The sequence below is a fragment of the Crocodylus siamensis genome, chromosome 3, assembly GCF_052110815.1.
Source record: "Crocodylus siamensis isolate JL-2025a chromosome 3, ASM5211081v1, whole genome shotgun sequence".
Taxonomy (NCBI): domain Eukaryota; kingdom Metazoa; phylum Chordata; order Crocodylia; family Crocodylidae; genus Crocodylus; species Crocodylus siamensis.
Window position 1 is genome coordinate 183,183,739 of NC_143397.1, and position 20,961 is coordinate 183,204,699.

Below are 20,961 nucleotides of genomic sequence, written 5' to 3' on the forward strand. Positions count from 1 at the left end.
CAATTTTTATATAATGATATACAGTGTAGAATACAAGGATATGTTTTTATGCTTAGTGTTATTTGTCATTAAGTAAAGAAGGACCTCATATAAGAATGCCTAGGAGCAAGCACCTCTAAACTGGAAGGGAGGGAGGTTCTAGATCGGAGCTTTGCAGTGTAGTCTGAATTCACAGCATCATTTCTAGACCTAGCTGAAAAGACTTTAAACACAAATGATCAAATGAAATGAAACTGCAGCTACTTTTGGTAAGGTTAGGACATATTGGTGCTTAGCAAGATGGCAAACCATCTTTTCAACCAATTAAAACATCCAGTATTTCATTAAAGTCTGCAACAAAGAAAGAAACATGTTGAAATTTGATGATCTTTTAGAAAACAAGACAGAATTCTCCAAAAATGTCACTCCCAGGGTGTGCTACTCCATATGTCGGTATATGAGCAGGCAGCCATGATGTGTGCAACATTTGCTACCTACTACATAATAATCTAAGTAAACTTGTCAGTAGCCAAGAAACTAGAAGGGGAAGCACCTCCTTGTTGTAACTGAGAAAGTAAGCATGGTATAACCTATGGCTGCATTTGATTGCATTGTTCTTGCTTTATGTGTCAGTGTTTCAGTGACCCAAAATAACCAAACATAACCGTGGCAACATGCGTATTTGTGGTTAAAACACCAGAAACAGAGCCTGTAATATAATTGTGAGTAAAGATGTTTTACTACCCTAACAATTAAAATGGTTACTGAAAATTATTTGTAACCCATAAATTATCTTGGTTACTTTTATGCATTCAGTTACTCTCTCTTAACTAGTAAGAATATTTTTTCATTTTTTTCTCATTCAATAAAAATATGCTTCATAATATAAGAGGAAGCCATAAGTAATTATTAATTACAGTATCTTCTATTATATTTACTGAATGCATTTCATTTGACTTATGAAAAAAATTGCTTTTGTTGTTTTTATTAATTCAAGCTATTATTTTTAATGACCAGGATCCAGTGTAGACACATTCCTGACCCTTTAGAATTCTGTTTCTCCTGAACACCAGAGGTTTCCTTTTTGCAGGAAATCAGAACTGGTGGATGGAAAACCTCTGTAGGACATGAGGAATTTTAAAAGGCCAGGACTCTAGATAGACAGACATCCTGGTAAGTGGGTGATATGACATCTTTCCATCATGAAATATTCCTATGATGCCATGGTCATTTCTGGTTATTTTAGAGTTAATAATACCCTGTTATGTGAAAGAATACCGTACATTAAATCTCTTACAATTTTTTGTCTGCCCACCTCCATGATATTTAAGTGTGTCACAGTTTGTTTTTTAAGTATTTTTGTTTTCAGCCTTAATTAAACTGAATCCCATCATTTTACTTTGTAAAAAAAAAATTGTTTCGTCTAAAATAGTCATGAATTGGATTGAATGCACTGAATCCACTTTGAGCATGCCACTTTCTGTGTGTGTTTGCATAGGATATTAACAAGGTTTCATTGTCTGAATTATTCAGGTTACTTGAGGGTATAAATGTAGCCAGTCCTGTGGCTGATGAGCATTCTCTTATAAAGCTGTATGTAAATCAGCTTCACAACAATTCACGGTCAGTATGAGAGTACTAAACCACTAATTGTTGTAGTTCTGTAGCTGATGGACTAAATTACTAAAGATACCCTTAAAGGAAGGTTCTGAATCAGATAGAGGACTTCTGTGGCTTTAATTAGACCTTTATTGACTTCACTCTGGCCTTAAACTTCACAAACTTCTCTTGCTTTTGCATAGCACCAGTATTTCATTTTAGATTTTTACGTAAGAACTCCAATTTACACTTTAGTACAGAATATGTACTAGAGGGCAGATCTAATGAAAGAATTTAGTACCGAGAAGCCTGGCACCTCAGCAATTAAATTTTAGGCATCTGGCACCCACAATGGAAGCCAAAGTCCACTGGTAAGCTTGTTATACAATGCACAGGGAAAGTTAGGCATCTTAGAAAGATGAGAGTATCTAAAATCATTCCTTTCTTCAGAGCTTAGACACTTGAGTATAGACTATAAGGAGGTATGGAGGAAGCACCGCTATATCCAAAGCCTAGAGCCATCTTCTGAGGTGGGGTGGCATCTTTTGTGACCTGGCCCAAGATGCTGTCCCAGGTCTCTACCCCCCACACCCCAAAGCAGCCCCTGTCTTGCTACCAACCCCCCCATTCCCTCTGCAGTGAGAGCAAATGCAGATGCAGTGGAGCAACAGCTCCACAGAGGATAGGATGGGCACCATGGGGCCACTCCATGCAACTGATTTCCCGTGCTGGATTGGACTTTTGCAAGCCTCATAGGACCTCTTTGTTTGCTGAATCTGGCCTGTGGACCACAGGTTGCTGACTCCTGTTTTAAAGAGTTGTTGCTACAGCTTGTGGTGTGGTTGTCTTCTTTCTCAAGTGTGTAGTTACAGCTCTCAACCACAAAGTGGGAGGTCTGTGTTTTAGGTTGTTTTCAACCTAAGGGGATTCAAATCCACATTCCCAAACTATCTGAGAGCACTAACCATAAGGCTAAATGTTAGACTGAGAGGTGAGTCTGAAGAAAGGAAGGAGAGGGAACTCTCTACCCTCACTGTTGAAGTTGACCCATTGTATGGTACAGTTAATAAGCAAGATTCATGGGGCCAGGAGGAGGACAAGAAGGACCACGTCTCTAGTGCAGTGGGTGGGAAATGGAGCGAATCTTCCATCAGCTGAGTTGGAGGGAATCTTGAGTTATAGTCTGTCTGTCCTTCCTTCCTTTCTTCCTATTCAAACATGTATCAGTCCAGGCAGAAGAGACTGGAATCCAGGACACCTTCCTCCTCCCAGGACACCTTCCTCCTTGCTAACTACCTTAATTATCAATCTGCACAATGATGCTCCCTACTACTTGCTTTCCTTCTGGCCCATGCATCTTGCATCACTTGCTATCTATTGTTCACCTGCAAAAGGAAAGCTGAAAGGTGTCTTCCCACATAGAGGAGCCTACAGCTTGATGGTGAGGGCACTCTCTTGCAGGGTGGGAAATATAGGTTTCCTGTAAGACTGAAAAAGTCTCCCACTGCCTGAGGAGAGTGTTTTAACCTCTGAGCTATTATATAAAACAGCCATATTTTTAAGTGAAACTGGCCTTGGCTGCTGTCCGTTGTGCTGAACTCGGTGCTGGCTATTAGCAGTGCACAGAGCAGACCCTGTTCGATTCGGATTTGGATTTAGCCCAAATCAGGGACAGTGATTCGATGAATTGATTTGGATCACTGTCCCTGATTTGATTAGGCTGAATCTGAATCTGAAGATTCAATGCTGATTCAGAGAATCAGCAATTCGGACATTGACACAGCTTTAAATATTTTTTCTACATAACTTAAGGCAACAGGTGCAGCTCGTGAATGCCGTGATGCTGGGGTGGATGGAGCTTCCCACAGGACTGTGGGGGGCTCTCCATGTGCTCAGCAGCTAACCCAGAACTGAAGGGTTCCGATTCGATTTGGAGAAATTAAAGGCTCCTTATAATTCAATTCGGATTTGGCGATTCAGCCACCAAATCGGGCCAAATCTCCACTGAATCAAATCAGGGACCAAAGCTTCACACAGTCCTACTGGCTATGTGTGGTAGGCCTAGCTGATCAGGCCTCTCAGAGATTTAGGCACTGCTCTACCTTGTTTCTGGATCCCAATGGTACTTAGACTGGAACCAGGGACATTTCTTGGTGTGGTCGCAGTGTAAAACTGTAGGCATCCAAGGAAGTTCAGTATCCAAAAAGGAGTTTAGGCACGTCTGTGGTTAGGTCTCTTCTGAGCAGGGTGTTTTTTAATCACCGGTTTGGACTTAAGTATCCAAGGTCCACCTAAGTGCTGTTTTAGGCACCTAAGCCCTGTTTTGAATGTGGCTTTAGAAGCAATTATTGCTTAAGCAGGACACCTCTAAATTTCCACTTTCAGTGTGTCTTTCCTTTTCCATTGGTAAAGGGGGGGTATAAAAAAAAGATTAATATTTTAGTTTAAAAACCATTCCAAGTTTCACAAGGAGTCTCTTTTTTTCTTTCATGGTTTTCTCCTAGTGGTGACTGTTCACCAGCTGAGGTCAGCTATTCCATAACCCTTTTTACCCTATTGCATCCTATGAGAATATTTTGCTTTTCTTGCCACAGTGGCCCACAGGACGCCAGATCCAAATCCCACTGAAGTCAGTGGAAGCCTGACCTCATTGACTTCAGTGAGCTTTGCATCAGGCTCATTGTCTCCAAGATTCTTCACCCTTCATTTAGAATTTCTTCTCATTTTACTTATTTGAATGAGACTCAATTTTTGTTTTATATGGTGCTGCTGGATGATACCAGCTCTCCTAAGAAGTCTTCAGTGAATTGTAATGATCTCTGTTATTTTCTGAATCAGTCTTTGAGCATCGGCTGTACTTCTGTGAATAAGCAGTTTCCATCAACCATGTCCCCCATTCTGTATTAGAGTACTAATGCTATCTCCACTTAATTTAGGCATTATTATTACAGTTGCTGTTATTGTAATCATCGTGGGAAAATAAGTCCTCATTAGAGGAAGCTTCTTCTGTCATGTGTCATAGAAATACATTTTGACAGTTCTGTTGGTAACTGCCAGTTTAATACTAGTAATGCATATTACAATAAAAATTGTTCAAACTCATGGTAAAGATTTTAGCTGAAATTAATAAATCTTCAAAGCCACCTTAGCAATGGTTCCACAGCATACAATTTATAGTCACTTCATTGTGTTTTGTGGTCTTGTTGAGACTTGGTGGCCTTATATTTCTTTTTCTGCTATTTCAGTTGACATTAAGCTACAAATTTTTTATGTATATCCAACTTTCCCAAAATTCAGACATGGTTGGGCTGAATTCTTCACCTGATATGTTTACTAGTTTTTCCGAGCCATCCCATCCCAGAACAAAAGTCCCTCAAATATTTTCATTACTTCTCATAGTTCATTTAAACTAACCTAGTTTGGACTGGCCTGCCCAAGTGAAAGCAACACGGGGAAACAACCTTGCACTAGCTATGAAATCTATAAGAAACACAAGGTGCCTATTATATATATAGGTGGTAGCTAGCATCAAAGAATATACTTGCTCACTTGATTTCTTTATTTTTATTTTATTTTATTTTGTGCACTACAGAAGCCACATCCAAATGCCATATTATAAACAGGGAACAAATCATAATCTGATACAAATCCTACTTAGCTGTACTGCCATCTTGCCAATAATTAAAACCACAAGTTCTACATTTTCTTGTACTGCCTGCTACTGCCTAAAAAGCAGCAGAAGAGTTTAGTGGCTTCTTTTGTAGCATGGCAATGACAGAAATATTTCTGTATATTGGGAAATATCCTTGTAAATTCAGTGCACTGGAATATGTCATTTACTGTAAAAGTGAGCAAACTGAGCATTACAGAGGCTGTTGTCTATTTGGAACAGATAACAGTACTCCAGCTTAATTAAAAGTTTTTCTTCCCTTTGGTTTTTTCTGATTTCCATGTCTAGTCTATCAGTGCCGATACAAGATATCACCAGGATGGATTCAGTATTACTTTTTTGCTGTTTGTGTCCATCTCCTTGGAAATGATTAATTTATGGCATTTGAGGAGGGAAGAAGTGCTAAGTGAACCAGAATGTTTATTAACTACATTTTCCCTAAGCTGTTTATTTTCAAAAATAATAAGGCATGAGTGAATGGAACAAGTCAGTCTATTATGATTAATTTTAAATTGGTTGTGAATGTGTGGCAGAAAAATATCTTACATTCGTGTTATCAGGTGCCTGAAATCTGTATGTTAAGTTATAGTGGCAGGTGCCTCTTGTTAGCTTCAGTAAAGCTATAAAAAGTGTTGGATATGCTGCCTGGTCAAAGGAATTTGGATGAATGAAGCCAAATAAGGAAATTCTCTGGGAATAGCCAAGCTCGGGCCAGAGAATACTGGTTTTCTTCTTGTCTAAGTAACTTTCTTCTCAAGATTTGGGAATGTAGAATTATACATGGTATTTGTACATTCTCTTTAGACCAGGGTGGGAACTCTTATTTCTTATACTGGCCAACAGTGAGCCTGGTGATGGAAAGATTTATAAAGGTTGATTGGGCAAATAGTCAGATACTACTATATATAGTTATAAATCATGTCAAATGTACACGTCCACTGACATTTGTACATGTATCTGTTCAAATATTTCTTTGGTAAAAAATCATTCTTTGGTCACTTGTTTTGACTTGGACACATTTTGATAGATGTATTATACTCAATAGGTTCTAACAAAATTCACTGCACAATACCTAAGGAATTACCAGGAACAAGCTTTGAATTTTTAGTGATTAGTTTTGAAAGCTCACAAAGGTTGGGTTAGGTCCCTGAAAGCTGGAGAAGGACAAACATATTACTTAACTGTAAAAGAGAGAGGGAGGGAGAACAAGAACCTATAAAATTATAACTAATCAGCCTTACCTTTGTACCCAGGAAGATACTGGAACAAACTATTAAACAATCAGTTTGTAAGCATCAAGTTGATGGTAAGCTGATAAGAAACATCTAACATGAATTTGTCAAGAACAAATCATGTCAAACCAATTTAATTTCTTCCTTTGACAAGGTAATTGGCCTGGTGGATGAGAGCTACAGATAGAATGTAACTTGACATTTATTAAAGCTTTTGACATAGTCCCACATGACATTTTCATAAGCAAACTAGGGAAATAAAGTCCAGATTAAATTATTATTAAATGGGTGCACAACTAATTGAAAAACTGTATTCAGTAGTTATTAATGGTTTACACTCAAACAGGGAAGATATGGTTTCCCAAAAAGATCTGTCCTGGTTCCAATAGTATTTATTATTCTCATTAACTATTTGGATAATGAAATGGAGATACATTTAAAATGTTTGATGATATGATGATATGGAGGTTGGAGGGGCTGGTAGCACCCTAGAGGACAGGATTAGTATTCAAACAAATCTTGATAAGTCAGAGAAATGGTTTGAAATTGAAGTATTTCACTTAGAAAAATCAAATGCACAAATACAAAATAGGGAAAACTGTCTACATAGCAGTACTTCAAAATAATGTGGATTTAGAGTAGACCATAAGCTCAATATTTACTTAGCTGTTCTGGTCTGTTTTGAAAAGGAGATGTAATTATTATACTCCATTCACCAATAGTGAGACCTCAGCTTGAGTACTATGTCTTAGGGCTATGCGAAGCTTTTGATGCTGATTCAATTCAGAGGAGATTCAGTGGCCAAATCTCCAAATCAAATCAGGGAACCAGTTTAAAGGTCTGAATTGATTCAAAGCTCTGCAAATAAATTTGGAAAAGATTTGGAGAGCTTCAGTGGTTCAGGCAGTCTCCACCCAATGCAACAGGGAGCTGGACATGAACTCCAAGCTGGTAAGTAGGGGGACAGGGAGAGGTGGCTGGAGGAGGTGGGAGGGGACCAAGAGGGGACCCCTGCCAGGCTCCAACCCCTGCCCGCTCCCCCAGCCCCCTCCCCATGGCTGCCCCACCCAGCCCCAGCTTCTGGTGTTTTAAAAAAAAGCCTCCACTTACTGGCTGCTGCCTCACCAGGGGGCAATCCCTGCTGCCCCTCACTGCCCCCCACTGCATGGAGGGCTCTTCCATGAGCCCCCTGACATCCCCGCCTCACTCTCCCAGCTCCCCCCATGGCTGCCCTATCTGCCCCAGCTTCCAGCCCTTTATGGAAAAAAAAAACTCAACCCCCTTCGTCCCCCCGAACTCACCAGCTCCTGCCTCGGGGCTTTTGGGGGCTCATGCAGACCCCCCACACAGCAGGGGGCAGCGGGACTTGCCCCCCACTGGGCAGCAGCTGGTGAGTCTGGGGGTTTTGTGTTTTTTTGTTTTTCTTAAAGGGCTGGGAGCTGGTGTGGGCGGGGCCACCATGAGGGGGCTGGGAGAGTGGGTGGGGCTTGGGGGCCCAATGGCAAAGCCCCCCATGCAGTGTGGGACAGTGGGGGGCAGTGGGGATCGCCCCCCTGCCCAGCAGCAGTCGGTGAGTGGGGGCTTTTTTTTCCAAAGTGCTGGGAGCTGGGGCGGGCAGGGCAGCCATTGCTGAGGGCAGGGGATGGGCCACTGTGATTCGGAGATTCCTCAGCAGCTGAATCCCCGAATCAGATTCAGCTGAATTAATTCGGGACAGTGATTCAAATCACCGAATCAAATCACTGTCCCCTGAATTGGCCGAATCCAAATCCAAAGCGAATACTAGCCACTTCACACAGGCCTACTATGTCTGGTTTTGGGCACCACACTTTAAGAAAGATATAGAAACAAATTGGAAAAGAGTGTAGAGGACTATGACAGAAATAAAACATTTTTGAATACATGGCCTTTGAGGAAAAAGTAAAAGAACTGGATTTATTTCTTCTAAAAAAGAGAAGAGTTAAGAAGCATATGATAATGGACAACCAGTATGTAAATGATTGGTATGAAAAAGACAGTGATCATTTATTCTTCTTGTGCACAGAGGCTAGGGCAAGAAAAATTAACTTAATTTGTGGGAAAGCAGGCTTAGGTTGGATATTAAGAAAACCTTGCTAATTAAAGGGCTAGTTAGGCACTGGAGCAAGCTTCATAAGAAAGTTTTGAATCCACATCTTTGGAGGTTTTTAAGAACAGCGTGGAAAAAAAAATAAGGGATGATCAAGGTACACTTGATCCTGTCTCAGAGCAGGGAATGGAGTAGACAGTCTTCTGAGGTCTCTTCCAGCCCTATATTTCTATGATTTCTATAATTTCCCTCTTTTAGTAAAATTGGTTTTGTAGTGTTTTTAGATATATTTAACAATTTGCAGCATGCTGTCATTCTCAGGAGTGCATATGTGTGGGAGGGATAATTTATTGTAAATACAATAGTTAATAACTGAATGGCTTCCATTTTTCATCCCGGTTCTTGACATTTATTACCCACTTAGTTTGCCTCTTTTCTGCTTCAACCTGTAACCACCATTCACTGTAGCTGACAGATTGTTTCTTACTCAAAAAAATGTTTAATTTCTTTTAAAACTTAAATGGAAGTATAAATATGTCATTGGCTGGAGCATTCACTGGTGGAGTTTCTTCACTGATCTTTATGGGGATTACAGTAACTTATAGTGCCATAATGTTCAAAAGTACAAACAATTATGTTTAGAGGGCTGAACTTTCAGAATGCCTAATATTTAGAATCATATGTTCAATTAAAGAGTTTTGTACTTTTATATTTCTTGAAATTCATCCACAGCCTCAAGTTGGTCTCTGTCTCCCAGTTTTATATTTGCAAAAGTAGGGGACTCTCAGTTGGTGTTTATAAATCATATACCTGGCTCATGAATAATGTAGCTGAGAAAATGGATCCTAGCTTCCATACACAAAAGCACTTTTGTAGATGCCAAATAAATGTATGGGGGTGTTGGTTGTAGCTGTGTTGCTCTAAGGACATAGGCAGACAGGGTTCTTTGGGTAAATGTGATATATTTTATTAGACCAACTAAATAGTTGGGAAGATTGTTCTTTGCAAGCTTTCAGGCACAAAACAGTTTGAAGAAGGGTGTTTGTGCCCAAAAGCTTACAAAGAACATTTTTTCCAACTATTTAGTTGGTCTAATAAAAGATTTCACATTTACCCAAAGAACCTTGTCTACAAATAGATGTATGCTCACTGTTGTGTACCCAGCAGTGAGCATTCACAGCTGGGGGCTGGAGCTGACATTTTGGTCCTAAGAAGTCTTTGGAATAGATGTAGTGCCGTTTTACACCTCGTTATCTCATGTGGAGGATGAACTAAACATGAGGGTCATCCAGGACTCCTCCTGCTACCCCTGATATATAGGCATGTTGGGAATAGGGCTGCCGTTGTAGTGCTGAAGAGATTTTGGTCACCACTATGGTAGATGGTTAACCAGGGACAGACTGCTACAAGTTAGACATATCTCCCACCTCCCCACGTTACAAACTTTCTAATACCAGAGGCCAAGAATCAAAAAAGCCTACAGGCAGCTTAAAGTCACCCTGGGCTGAGAGTCTCTTAGAGATGAAGAACATCTTCAGAAGTTATTTAAAATCTTGTTAACTAACTTGATTTTAAGAAGTACCCTTTTATGTCAGCAGTGTCTTTTGAAGAGAAGTCAAACCAGGAAGTCATTTCAAAGCATTACCCGGGGCAAGTTTGCCAGTAGAACATGGCAACTTTTGCAACCTTTTGGCTTGCTTTGTATAAACTTATTCTCACCAAATCGATTTAAAAAGGAGGACCAGGGACTTCTCTGGCAATATCAATCACTTCACATTCCAGTACAATATTTAAAAGATGTCAGGTAGAGAATTGGTAGAGAATTTTTTGTTGTTGTTGTTCTCTCCTGTTGTACCCAGTTACTTTGTACTGGATAGATACACTCTGAAGTATTAGTATTAGCACTTGCTTGTTGCATAGTCATTAGCAAATAGCAATGACCAAAAGCAGTTCTTCGATAGTGCTGCTCTTACAACTGACACAGTGCATGGTAATTACTTTTAGCAGGCAATTCTGTCCTCACACAAGTCAATGGGAACTTTGCTACTGACTTAATGAGAGCCAAAACTAGAACCTTAGTTGCCTAAGTCACATAGTGAAAAAAAGCTTTGGATGAAGGGCAGTGCTAAAGCAAACATTTATGTATTTGCCAGTCTGACTGATGAAGGAACTGTTGGGTCAAGCAGAGAGTTTAGCTGTCCTTAACAATTGAATGTTATTCCTTTTGAGTTAATGTAGCATGCTTCCCTGTGTACCCTTTTAATGCATCTTTCTTTTCATACCTAGCAAGAAAATCTGATGAAAATTGTAGCACATTTATCTATACATGTGAAAAGTCTAATACTATCTTATAAATAACACAATGATAGGAACTGTATGAAAGCTAAGGTTAATACCAAACATTTTCCCTGCTATGCACTAATGGCCTGATCTCAGTGCCTTTCAGACTAATAAAACAATGAAATGATGGTTCTTAAGGCAGCTCCTTCCTTCAGTGCAATGTGTTTAACCAAATACCCCCCAAATAACAGTAAATAAAACCTAAACATCTTACTGGCAGCTGCTAAGTACAGTGGCATGTGCCCAATCTCAGGGAGTGATTAAGTGTCCTAGAGTTCATATTTTTGGTCTCCAGTTTATAAAAATCTGTCTGCTCAAGTGCAGTACAATTGTCTACAACTTGGAGGAATCCAGTCAGTGCTCCTTCTCGTGCACCTACACTTCTGTTAGATAATGACATGTCAGTAGCCACAAAGCCAATCTGGTGAATAATTAAAGACAAGGAATAAGGAAAAATAAAAGGCAAATGAAATAACCTTTTATAAAAAAAAACCAACCATGGACCCGAGAGAAACCAAAATTTAACTATCTTTGCTTTTAGCTAATATTTTATTCCCAACCACCCCATTGGGTATTTCAGCATCAGGAAAAGCAAAATTAATGTGATACTATGAATAGTTAAATCTAAAAAAAGAAAGAGCAACTGACAGAGTAGAATATAGTGAAGAACAATCATGCTTTTATTGATGGCAGAAAAATAACATAACATTTTAAAAAATTGGAGCTACTCCATAGAGGAACAGATTTAAGTCCCTTGAGTCATTAAAATGGTCATGCTTGCAAAAACAAAAAACAAAAAAACCCCATGTTACTTGAGTTGGCCCTCATCCCTGGCTATAGTTAGAAAAGTTTTCCTAGCTTGAGAAAAAATGCTTAGCATGCCAAACTTTCAGCATTAGGTACCTAAACCTTCCTGTGAAAGTACACAAACCTCCAACAGCCATTTTCAGTAGAAACTTGTTTCACTGGGTTCCTCCCTAGCTAAATTGCTATCATTTAGAGAGAGAGGAACTATAAGAGTCTTCTGGTCAAGCAAAATTCCTTGAATTTGAAGTTCCATATCTCAAATTTGGCTTTCCAATGCATTCTTTTTTCAAAACTTTTAAGGAGTACATAAGTTTTTGGTTTACCCCAGAGCTTTAGAATGAATTCCACCAAACTCTGTTCTTTAATAAATGGCAGTTGTCACTGTTTACCCTTTTCTTAGCTTTCCTGTCTTATTAACTAGCTCTCCTTACAAGAATAATGAAGTAGAGCAGAACAAACTTCTGGCTAGGGCAGCTCCAGCTTTCTTGAAAGGCAAAGGGTAAGTTACAGAGAGATTATGTTGGTAGTTTCTGCTAACACGATTTTAAAAAAATATGCTTTCTTTCCTCTGCTTTTGATTGTCTGCAGATCCTTTTTTTCTCAAAAAAAACCAATAACTAAACTAACTTGCTAAACTAAGTACGGGCGCGCGTGCGCGCATGTGTGTGCGTGTGTGTGTGTGTATCTAGATACTTGAGGACTCACTCAGATACTTCCAAACATATTAACTTGTGATTTCAATGTTAATCGCATGTGTATATATGTCCAATCAAGTTAGATAATGTCTTAGTCTGTATTATATTAGAATAATTTACTTTATTGATCAGCACTTTTGTTTGGTTTTGCACAGTGGTGAAGAGCCTTTAGTTCTCATTAACTTCAATAAAAGATGAAGGTGCTCTGCCCTTTCTAATACCATCTCCCCTTCTTGCAGAACTGGCTCCTTACTCGAGTTGATTTCTACCATTTCAACCAATTAGAATATAAAAATATGATCAGTGCTCATTTTGAAAAAAAATTCTAAAAACACTTATTATTCATTCATAAATTCCCATTTCATGGTCTTACTTGCTCCTGCTTTCTCTGTTTATTTCTCTCTGTCTGTCCGGACCACACCCTTTTCTCCCCAACCCTGTTTCAGGTTACAGTACAGCCTCGATGTTGCAGACAGGCTGGCCGATGAACATGTACTCATTGGGTTGTATGTCAACATGCTCCAGAGCAACCCCTCACGGTTAGTGCAGGTTTGGCACCTTTGGGGGATCCTTAGAAAAGGGACATTGGTTGATTGAAAAAACTATATCACAGCCATAGGCACTCAGTATTTCCTACTAGCTATAGCTGAGGCAGCTATTTATCAAAATTAGTCCAAAGAGTAGATATATCTGTGTTTAGTAGATATAATATCTCCCAGTGTTGGTTGTGGTATCACTGTTCTTCTTTCTAGTAGTGTTAAATAGCAAACTATTGTGAACAGCTGCTTAGCTAAGCAGTACTGCAAACTAGTGCCTGACATGGTTAGAGCAGTACTTGATGACAGTACATAAATTTACCCATACCAGTGAATTACAATTTCTCATTTTCACGGAATTTTTGAGGTGATGTGTGATGTAGATTTCAGTTTATTTTGTGAATGCAAAATGGTGATAGGTTAGAAAAAAACAAGAAATTGCTTATTAGCCCATCAAAGGAAGAACTTTGTTTCGGTTTGCCTGTTTTTATACAAGTCAGTCATTCTTCTTAACTTTGTCTGGCTTCTGTAAGGTCTAAATATATATAAATAGAATATCTGTTTTTTCCAGCATCCATAGCTCAGGGCAAAGTCTAGCCAGTTCTGAAATGAATATGTTGCCTATGGTTTTTATTTTTTGACTTGATTTAAACATGTCATGCTCTGTCTAGCTAAAAGGACTTTCTGTTACCTTCAGAATTGTGGATGGTGGCACCACAGAAAGCCAGCCTGGTTAGGGTAAGGACCGGCCTCCTATGAAAGATGGGGAGGAATTTAGTGTACAAGTAACCATGTGTTTTTAAAATGTGGCAGAAATCAGTTCTGTGTTTTCTGACGGCATCATCCCTGCCACACACAGGTGTGCTGTATTTGTTCTTCTAGATTTCCCTACTGTCATTACAACACATCACCTTGAGAGAAGATAATGAAGTACATGATGTCAAAAGCACCCTTCTTAAAAACATTAAAGAGAGTGAGAAGTTCCTCCTCAGGAAAATGCAGCTGCATTTCTCTAAAATGCCAGGCTAGGGCCTACTCTCTCTAATATTGATGGGAACTCATAGAAGGATGCATTTTGTTTTTAATCCTTTCAAGAATCAGTTTTTGGTTCCTGAGCCCATTGATTTCTAGGCAGTATTGTTGATGTACTAAACCCAGAACTAAACTACTGTACATTGGGACATGTAGTGGGTGCACTTCCAGCAGCACTTCCAGTTTCATCGCTGGCTCAGTGGTCGGTTGTTGGGGTACACCACCCCCCGGTCGGCGATCTGGTGTCCCCCCAGACCCGGGAGGCACCAGTCACCCATGCTACTGCAGTTATTCAATTTTAATCTGGGGGGGGGGGGTCCCATTTGATGGGGTGGAGTGTGTGTGGAGATCCCTCATCTCAATATAACATATGAAGGTAGTGGTGACACAGGCTTCAGCTCTATCCAGGGTCAGGGGCATAGCTGCTGCTGCTGCCTGCCCCTTCTCCCAACACCCCACTGCCTCTGGACTCCACCATCTCCCCAGCTACAGCCTCTGCCCCACCAACCCCCCTATGTAGTCTCTGCTCCCCATCCTGTCCCTCTCCCCCCACTTGTCTGTGTTCTGTGCTGGCAGGCTCTGTCTACACTGCAGCCTGGGGCACTGAGCCTGTGCCCCAGGCTAGAATAGGGATAGAGCCCACCAGTGTGGAGGAAGGTAAGTGAGGGGAGGGGGAAGTCAAGCCTGGGTGGGGATGCAGAGGAAAGTGGGGAGCAAGGAGCAGAGGCTGGGGAGAGAGGCAGGAGGGGGAGCAGAGGTGAAGGAGGCTTGAAGTTGTGGAGGAATGGGCAGGGGCAGAGGTGGTAAGGGGCACAAACAGAGGGCAAGCTTCTTGACAGCCCCGCATCACCTGTTCCCCCACTGCCTGCCCCCCTGCAGCAGTGGCGGGGAGGGGGGGGATGGTAAATTGAAGATGACCCTATAATAATTAGATTCTATTCTTGGAAAATTACCATATTTACTTGCATATCAGGCAAGGATTCTTCCCCCAATCATCTGGGGTAAAGGAAAGCTCCTTGTCTTACATTTGCATCCAAGGAAACCTCATTAACTATGTTTTCTATCATTAAACTGCTACCAAAGCAGCATGTGCTCAGTCAGGGAAACCAATTATAAAGCTGATTAAATGCAGCCAACACTGAGCACGACTATAAAACACATTGGGCAAACATACCTATAGGAACCTACCAGAAGTTTAGGTTAATGCAGTCCATCTGAATAAGATACATGGTAGTGCCCATTGTGCTCAATCCCCCACAGTGCCAACTCTTTTTCAAGTCATGGTGATAAATTGAATACATTTCAACTCCCACAGCTGAGCTGTGTCTTTCTTTCCCATTTCCAATAATTCCTGTTTCTTTACCAGCCTTAAGTCTCTGGCAGACATCACCAAACTAGGCCGCAAACAGATCACCTAGAATCCTTCTGTCCCCCTCCTCCTCCCTCCTTGGACAGTCACATATGTTTAGTGTGGCCCTGCCTTCCATACAGTGGAGCTGGCTCTGGTTGCCTTGTGCCTTATCTCCATATAAATTTTGATGGATCCCAGGACTCATGACAAGAACATCTAATTCCAGCCATGAGTGGGGAGCTAATTAGCAAATGGATCCTCTGTGGTGGGTATCTGGACTACGCACACATACTGAACAGTGAGTGCTGAGCTGTGGTGTCACCATGGCTTGAAACACTGACTCTTTTGGGGCCCAGCCCAATTAAATATATGGTAAATCGTGAGCATTTTGGCCTTGGACTAATATCATGCATAGTAGGTACAAAAGTGCTGCTTAAAGGTGTGGCTATGGAGTACCTGTGCTAAAACTTGCAGTTTCAAAAAAGATTAAATGCGTCAATTCTAGATTAACTAAGTCTGTGTATCTGTAGTAATTTGCCTATATGTTTATTTCAAAGTTAGTGTTTTCAGATTTGCTCCTTGTTTCCATGTGCTCAGTGAGAGCAGAGTCTGACAGGGGTCGGGAAAGGGGCTGCAGGGGAAGAATTTGGGGGGAAAGGGACAGCGGACAAGGGCGCCACTTGACCCACACCCCAGATTTAGTGTCCCTGCTATAGCAGTTGGAGGGGGAAAAATTCAAAGCAAACCTCCAGTCATTAGATTTTTCTATACCTGGACATTTTTTACAAATTTATTAATTTTCCATTTATAGAACCTAATTATTCAGGGGGTCCTCCTATAGTCAGGGTCATCCTGTATTCTAGTAAATACAGTGTGACAAATTTATAAATTTTCCAGGTATGCAATCTAATTTTGGGGAGGCCATCTTTAATTCAGGGTTGTCTTAAATGTGAGTAAATACAGTAGTATGGAATTATAAGATATGAAAACAAATTTACCAAATGATAAAATCCTAAAGAAATTCTGTTTCTGGCTCTGGATTTCAAAAAGCAGGATTTTTTGGCAATGTTTGTTTAGCAGCTGCTAAGGCTGTTAAGAGGCTGGGTAGAAGTATATTAGATAATTTTTCCATCCATAGTGAAGCTTGGGCATGAAGCATTTAGACTTCAGTGGAAAACACCAGCAAGAGCAATGACAATGCTCTTTAGTCCTTTCATCATCCCAGTTGTGCCTGGTATTAGTAAAATGTAACCTAGGTTAAAATTTAAGGTTGTCTGCATATGTAGAGCAAATACAAGATACAGACGATGAGCCATAACATCCCCTTAATTTAATATTTCTGATGGGTTGATAGGTAATGAATGATAAAGTCCTTGATTGCTCAAATAATTGAGGCAGAGTGTAGTGCACAGCATCTGATTACTGACATTTAAAGGTTGTAGGCCTGGCATCCTTGATTAAAAAGAGCCTCAATCATTTATATAAGTTACCAACTCAACTTTGACAGGAAATTAGCTACAGCAGATAATTGTCTTCACCATACATCTAAATGTGCCCTGCAGTGGTTTTCTGCTATGCTACAAAGTAAAGAAAAGAAGGGAAAGGAAGAGTTTCATTTGAATAAGGTTAAGAAACGCAAACTTAGGAAGCCTTGTATTTCTATAGGAATGCGTCACTTGCAATATTTATCCTCCAATGAGTGCTCAGTCCATGATAACAAGGTGGAACTTATTATCAAGAAGCTGCTAAGCAAAGTCAGAGTTTGGGACATTTGATTCACTCACTTTACCCAAATAATGGCCAGGTATATATTTAGGTCTTACCATCAATGTGACCTGAACCTATATCGGCAACAAAATTAATGAGTAAAGTTGGACTTTCAACTAGAATGCAGCTTATTGTGTGCAGGTACTGTAAATATATGGTAATGTCTGACCCCTTCCTTTTAAAATAAAACAAATAGGATAAGTCTTTAATGGATGTAACTCCATCTTCTAGCAAAGTCAGTGGAACTAATTTATACAAGTTGAGGAATTAAAACTGATGTATATTTTGCAAAATACTCCTCAAAAGCATTGAAAATAAATATTATTTTGAAAATATTTTAACTGTTTAAGTTTTCTTTTTGCCTTTTGTTTGTTATAAATTGTGCACCAAAAGCAAAGCCGCCCATTTAATCTGCTTCCCTATCTACTTCTGATGAGCTAGTGTAGTGCTATGTTTTTTCAGTATCCAAGACTCAAAGAGATTATGGAAATAAACAACTTTGTTGTTAATAGCAAGTGTAAATTGCCCACTGTCAATATGTTTTGATTGCTGCAATTTGAGAATGCACACTATAATTAAAAATATAAAATGTTAGCATTTATTTCATACAAATATTTTATTCTTTTTATATTTTATTAAGAGGTAATTAAAACCCTGCTTTTTATAAAATGCTTTATTACTGTAAATTCCTGGGTTTTGTTCCTTTAAATTAGACACTTTATTTTCCATATTAATACCATGCATTTCAGTTCAGTTCTTTCATAATTGCAGAATTAATTTAGACAAAAAATTAAGAAGTAAGTAGGAGAACATTTTTATTTGATAAAATAAAATGGCTCTTAGAGAAACCTAGGTGTAGTGTACAGCTGCACCTTGATTCATATTTCTGTGCCATTGCATACTTCATTCTGTTAAACATATTCTATATTACTTTCTAAGATAGCATGTGTGGATGCTTCTATTACCATTTTCAAATAATAAAATAATGATGATTTAAAAAAATGCAAACCACAAATTCAGAAAACAATTTCCAGTTTAAGGCGTCTTAAATCTTAGCAACTTAGAATGTACGGCCATAGAAATAATCCTAAAAATTCCTAAAACTTGATAGCAACCAACTATAAAGTTAGTACATATTTTCAAGGTCTAACTTTATAGCTGGTTGGAGCTTTGTATCATGTGATGGCTATTTACACATGTAGCTGGTCTCAAGGTAATTGTGTAATTAACCAGTTAATTGTATGATACCTGTAATGTGTAGTGGGGGCCTAAGACTCATATAACTTGAAGTTATTGTGGAGTTCTGCTCAAAACTACCAAAGAAGTCCCATGATTCTGATGATTCAGCAAATGCTAGTACATCATCTCTAGACTGAAGGCATTAAACTGAGCTGGCCTCCTTTACAAGTCTTAATGGAAATCACTTCAAAGAAAAGAAGCTTTATGAGAAGTATGTTAATCTGAGCCAGTATCCGATGGCAGAAGATGGGATCTAACTCAAAGGTAAAAAAAAGAAGTTGAAGGATCACAATAAATAAACATGGTCATACATTCTTCTACTGAGAAGACAGACAACAGAACCAAAAGAGATAAGACTCTTTCATATTATCAGCAATTAGTTGGTTTCACTGTCTTTCCTAGGTAGGACTGGAACAGAAATTATGGGTGAGAAGCCATGGAGTAGAGAAATATTAGTGTGGTCTAGCTGGTTTGTTAAAATATGAAATTGGCCTTATTAGGAGAAGGCAATTCTTTCACACTGGAGTGACTCATAGCAGGTGATGCCAGAAAATAGCTTCATGAAACCTAATAATCTTGTCACAGAAAATGAAAAGCTGGTAAAAACTGATAAAATAGGAAAGATGCCATGGAGTGTTAACTGTTAGCAGCAGGAGGAACTTTAAACAACCAGCTGTAAGGGTGAAGTTACATGTTACACATAGACTATACTAGGGGCATTTAAAATGTGTCTGTATGTTAAAGCGCATTAACTCATGATAAGCGCGCTCTGACCATGTCAAAGTTACACTACTTCAACAAAGGGTTAATTCTAGGTCATGCTACCTAGCTTGTGTTACGGTAATTTAAGTTTCCTCCATAGAGATAAAATGAGCAATTTACAGTCCTCCAGTATCACAGGATGCACTGCTCCCAGTCAATAGTGACACCGCATCCACACATGGTGTGGATGTTCGGTTCCCCGGGGAACACCTGTGCTATACACGCTTTGGTGTGCAGCAAGTTACCTCAGGTGGGATAGGGGCAGCTGGGGCCTGCACTGGGCTGGCCCCAGCAGCCTTACCGGGGGTCTGGGGATTCCCAGGGCTGCAGCAATGATTTTGCCACATGGAGCCTGGCCGGCAGCTGCAATGTGGATCCGGGTAGCCCAGCTCCACTTTTGAGCAGCGAATGCTGCCCATGCATCTGCGGCTCTGCTTTTTTTTCCCCATGAATATCCAGGGGTCAAAAAAACCCACAGAAACAAAAAGCAGGGTAGCACCCACACAGGAAGAATTCCCTTGCAGCATGGAGAACACCTGAATGTGCGGCACATGGCACTGCAGATGTTTTGCAGCACCACATACTGCATGGCTGTGCTCACCTGTGACTGCTCACAGCATGTTCTGACTTTAACACTGCTTAACATTCCACAGATTTAGGATGGCCTAAATGTACTCTGTAACTTTAGTTATTTTCTTATCTCTGGACAATACAGTTCTAAGCTAATTCTCCATAAAACTCACTTCTTGGAAGATGGCACACAATTAAAGAAGAAGACAGCAGTGCTATATGTCACATTTTTGTCAAGTCATCTTCCTCAGACAATTAAAGCAAATATAAGAAAATCATCATTCAATGATAATATTTTAATCTATTTATGCAAAGGAGGGAAAAGCTATGGTTTGAAAATCCAGCTCAAATGTCACATACTGTATGACAGACTTTATGCATGATTCTATCCTTTAGTTTACAGAAAAAGGATATTGGTCGGATACAACCTCCTTTTACAAAACTATTTTGGGTTTTTTAACTTCATGTAGCACTGTACATGTACTATGTATCACTGTACTGGCAATAATATGGGTACTTCATATTGCAATGATAAAATTGCTGAACAATTAACAGGCTGTTAATTATTACAAAGTCATTAATCAATGCTGGAGACACCAAATGTGGAATGACTGTTAAATGTTTTTAAATATGTGAGGATTTGTCAGTTGTTCATTTGTATCTTTAGAACTTAAATGTTGAAATTATTATATTTTTATTTTTGAGTAATCTCTCATTAACTCTTGCAAATATCCTAAATTCTACATGCATTCACATTATTTGTGTGTATGCATAATATCTCACTCTACGTTTCTTTGTGTACTCATGAAAAATAGACAAGAGTATGAATTAAAACAAATCTTAATTTTTCATCTTAAAATCTTGACATGTTAAGATTATTTTGCCATGTTGTTCATAACTGTAGCTAATGATTTTGTGCAGTAGGCATGTCAGAATTAAATAACTCTTTGGCCATTTTACCTCTTAAATTTCAAGAGAGTTTCTGCAAATGAGTTGTTGGCTAGATTGACCAGACTTCACCCAGTGCTGCAACATGTGCTATGCTGTATGCATCTATTTGAAATGCTAACTAAAACATTTAACATAAAGGGAAATGCTACAACCAAAAAGGTGAAGTGACTTAATTCATTCAGTAAATATGGAATGAAAATTGCCATTAACACTCACTAGGTTTTTGCAGTTCTGACAACCTGCCTCATTTGTTATTTTTCAGGTTTTCATAGTATAAATCCTAAATTGCTGTACAAATGACAGTTACACTGGAATACCTGATACTTCCACAGCAGTCTGTCACAAGATGATGATTTGGCCTGA

General features: G+C 39.4%; 1 protein-coding gene across 9 annotated transcripts in view; it reads left to right on the forward strand.

The window, feature by feature from the left end:
• DTNA (dystrobrevin alpha) overlaps positions 1–20,961 on the forward strand; it is a 360,592-nt gene that overhangs the window by 288,846 nt on the left and 50,785 nt on the right. For 5 of the 9 annotated variants that reach the window (XM_090039920.1, XM_090039917.1, XM_090039916.1 and 2 more), the window contains 3 exons: positions 1,513–1,602; positions 12,117–12,194; positions 12,837–12,929. The exons of 1 other annotated variant lie outside the window; for it this stretch is intronic. In XM_090039920.1, coding sequence (XP_089896046.1) covers positions 1,513–1,602; positions 12,117–12,194; positions 12,837–12,929 — 261 coding nt within the window. The remainder of the gene's footprint in view (positions 1–1,512; positions 1,603–12,116; positions 12,195–12,836; positions 12,930–20,961) is intronic. 3 more of the 9 variants (XM_090039915.1, XM_090039921.1, XM_090039923.1) reach the window with 3 other exon arrangements.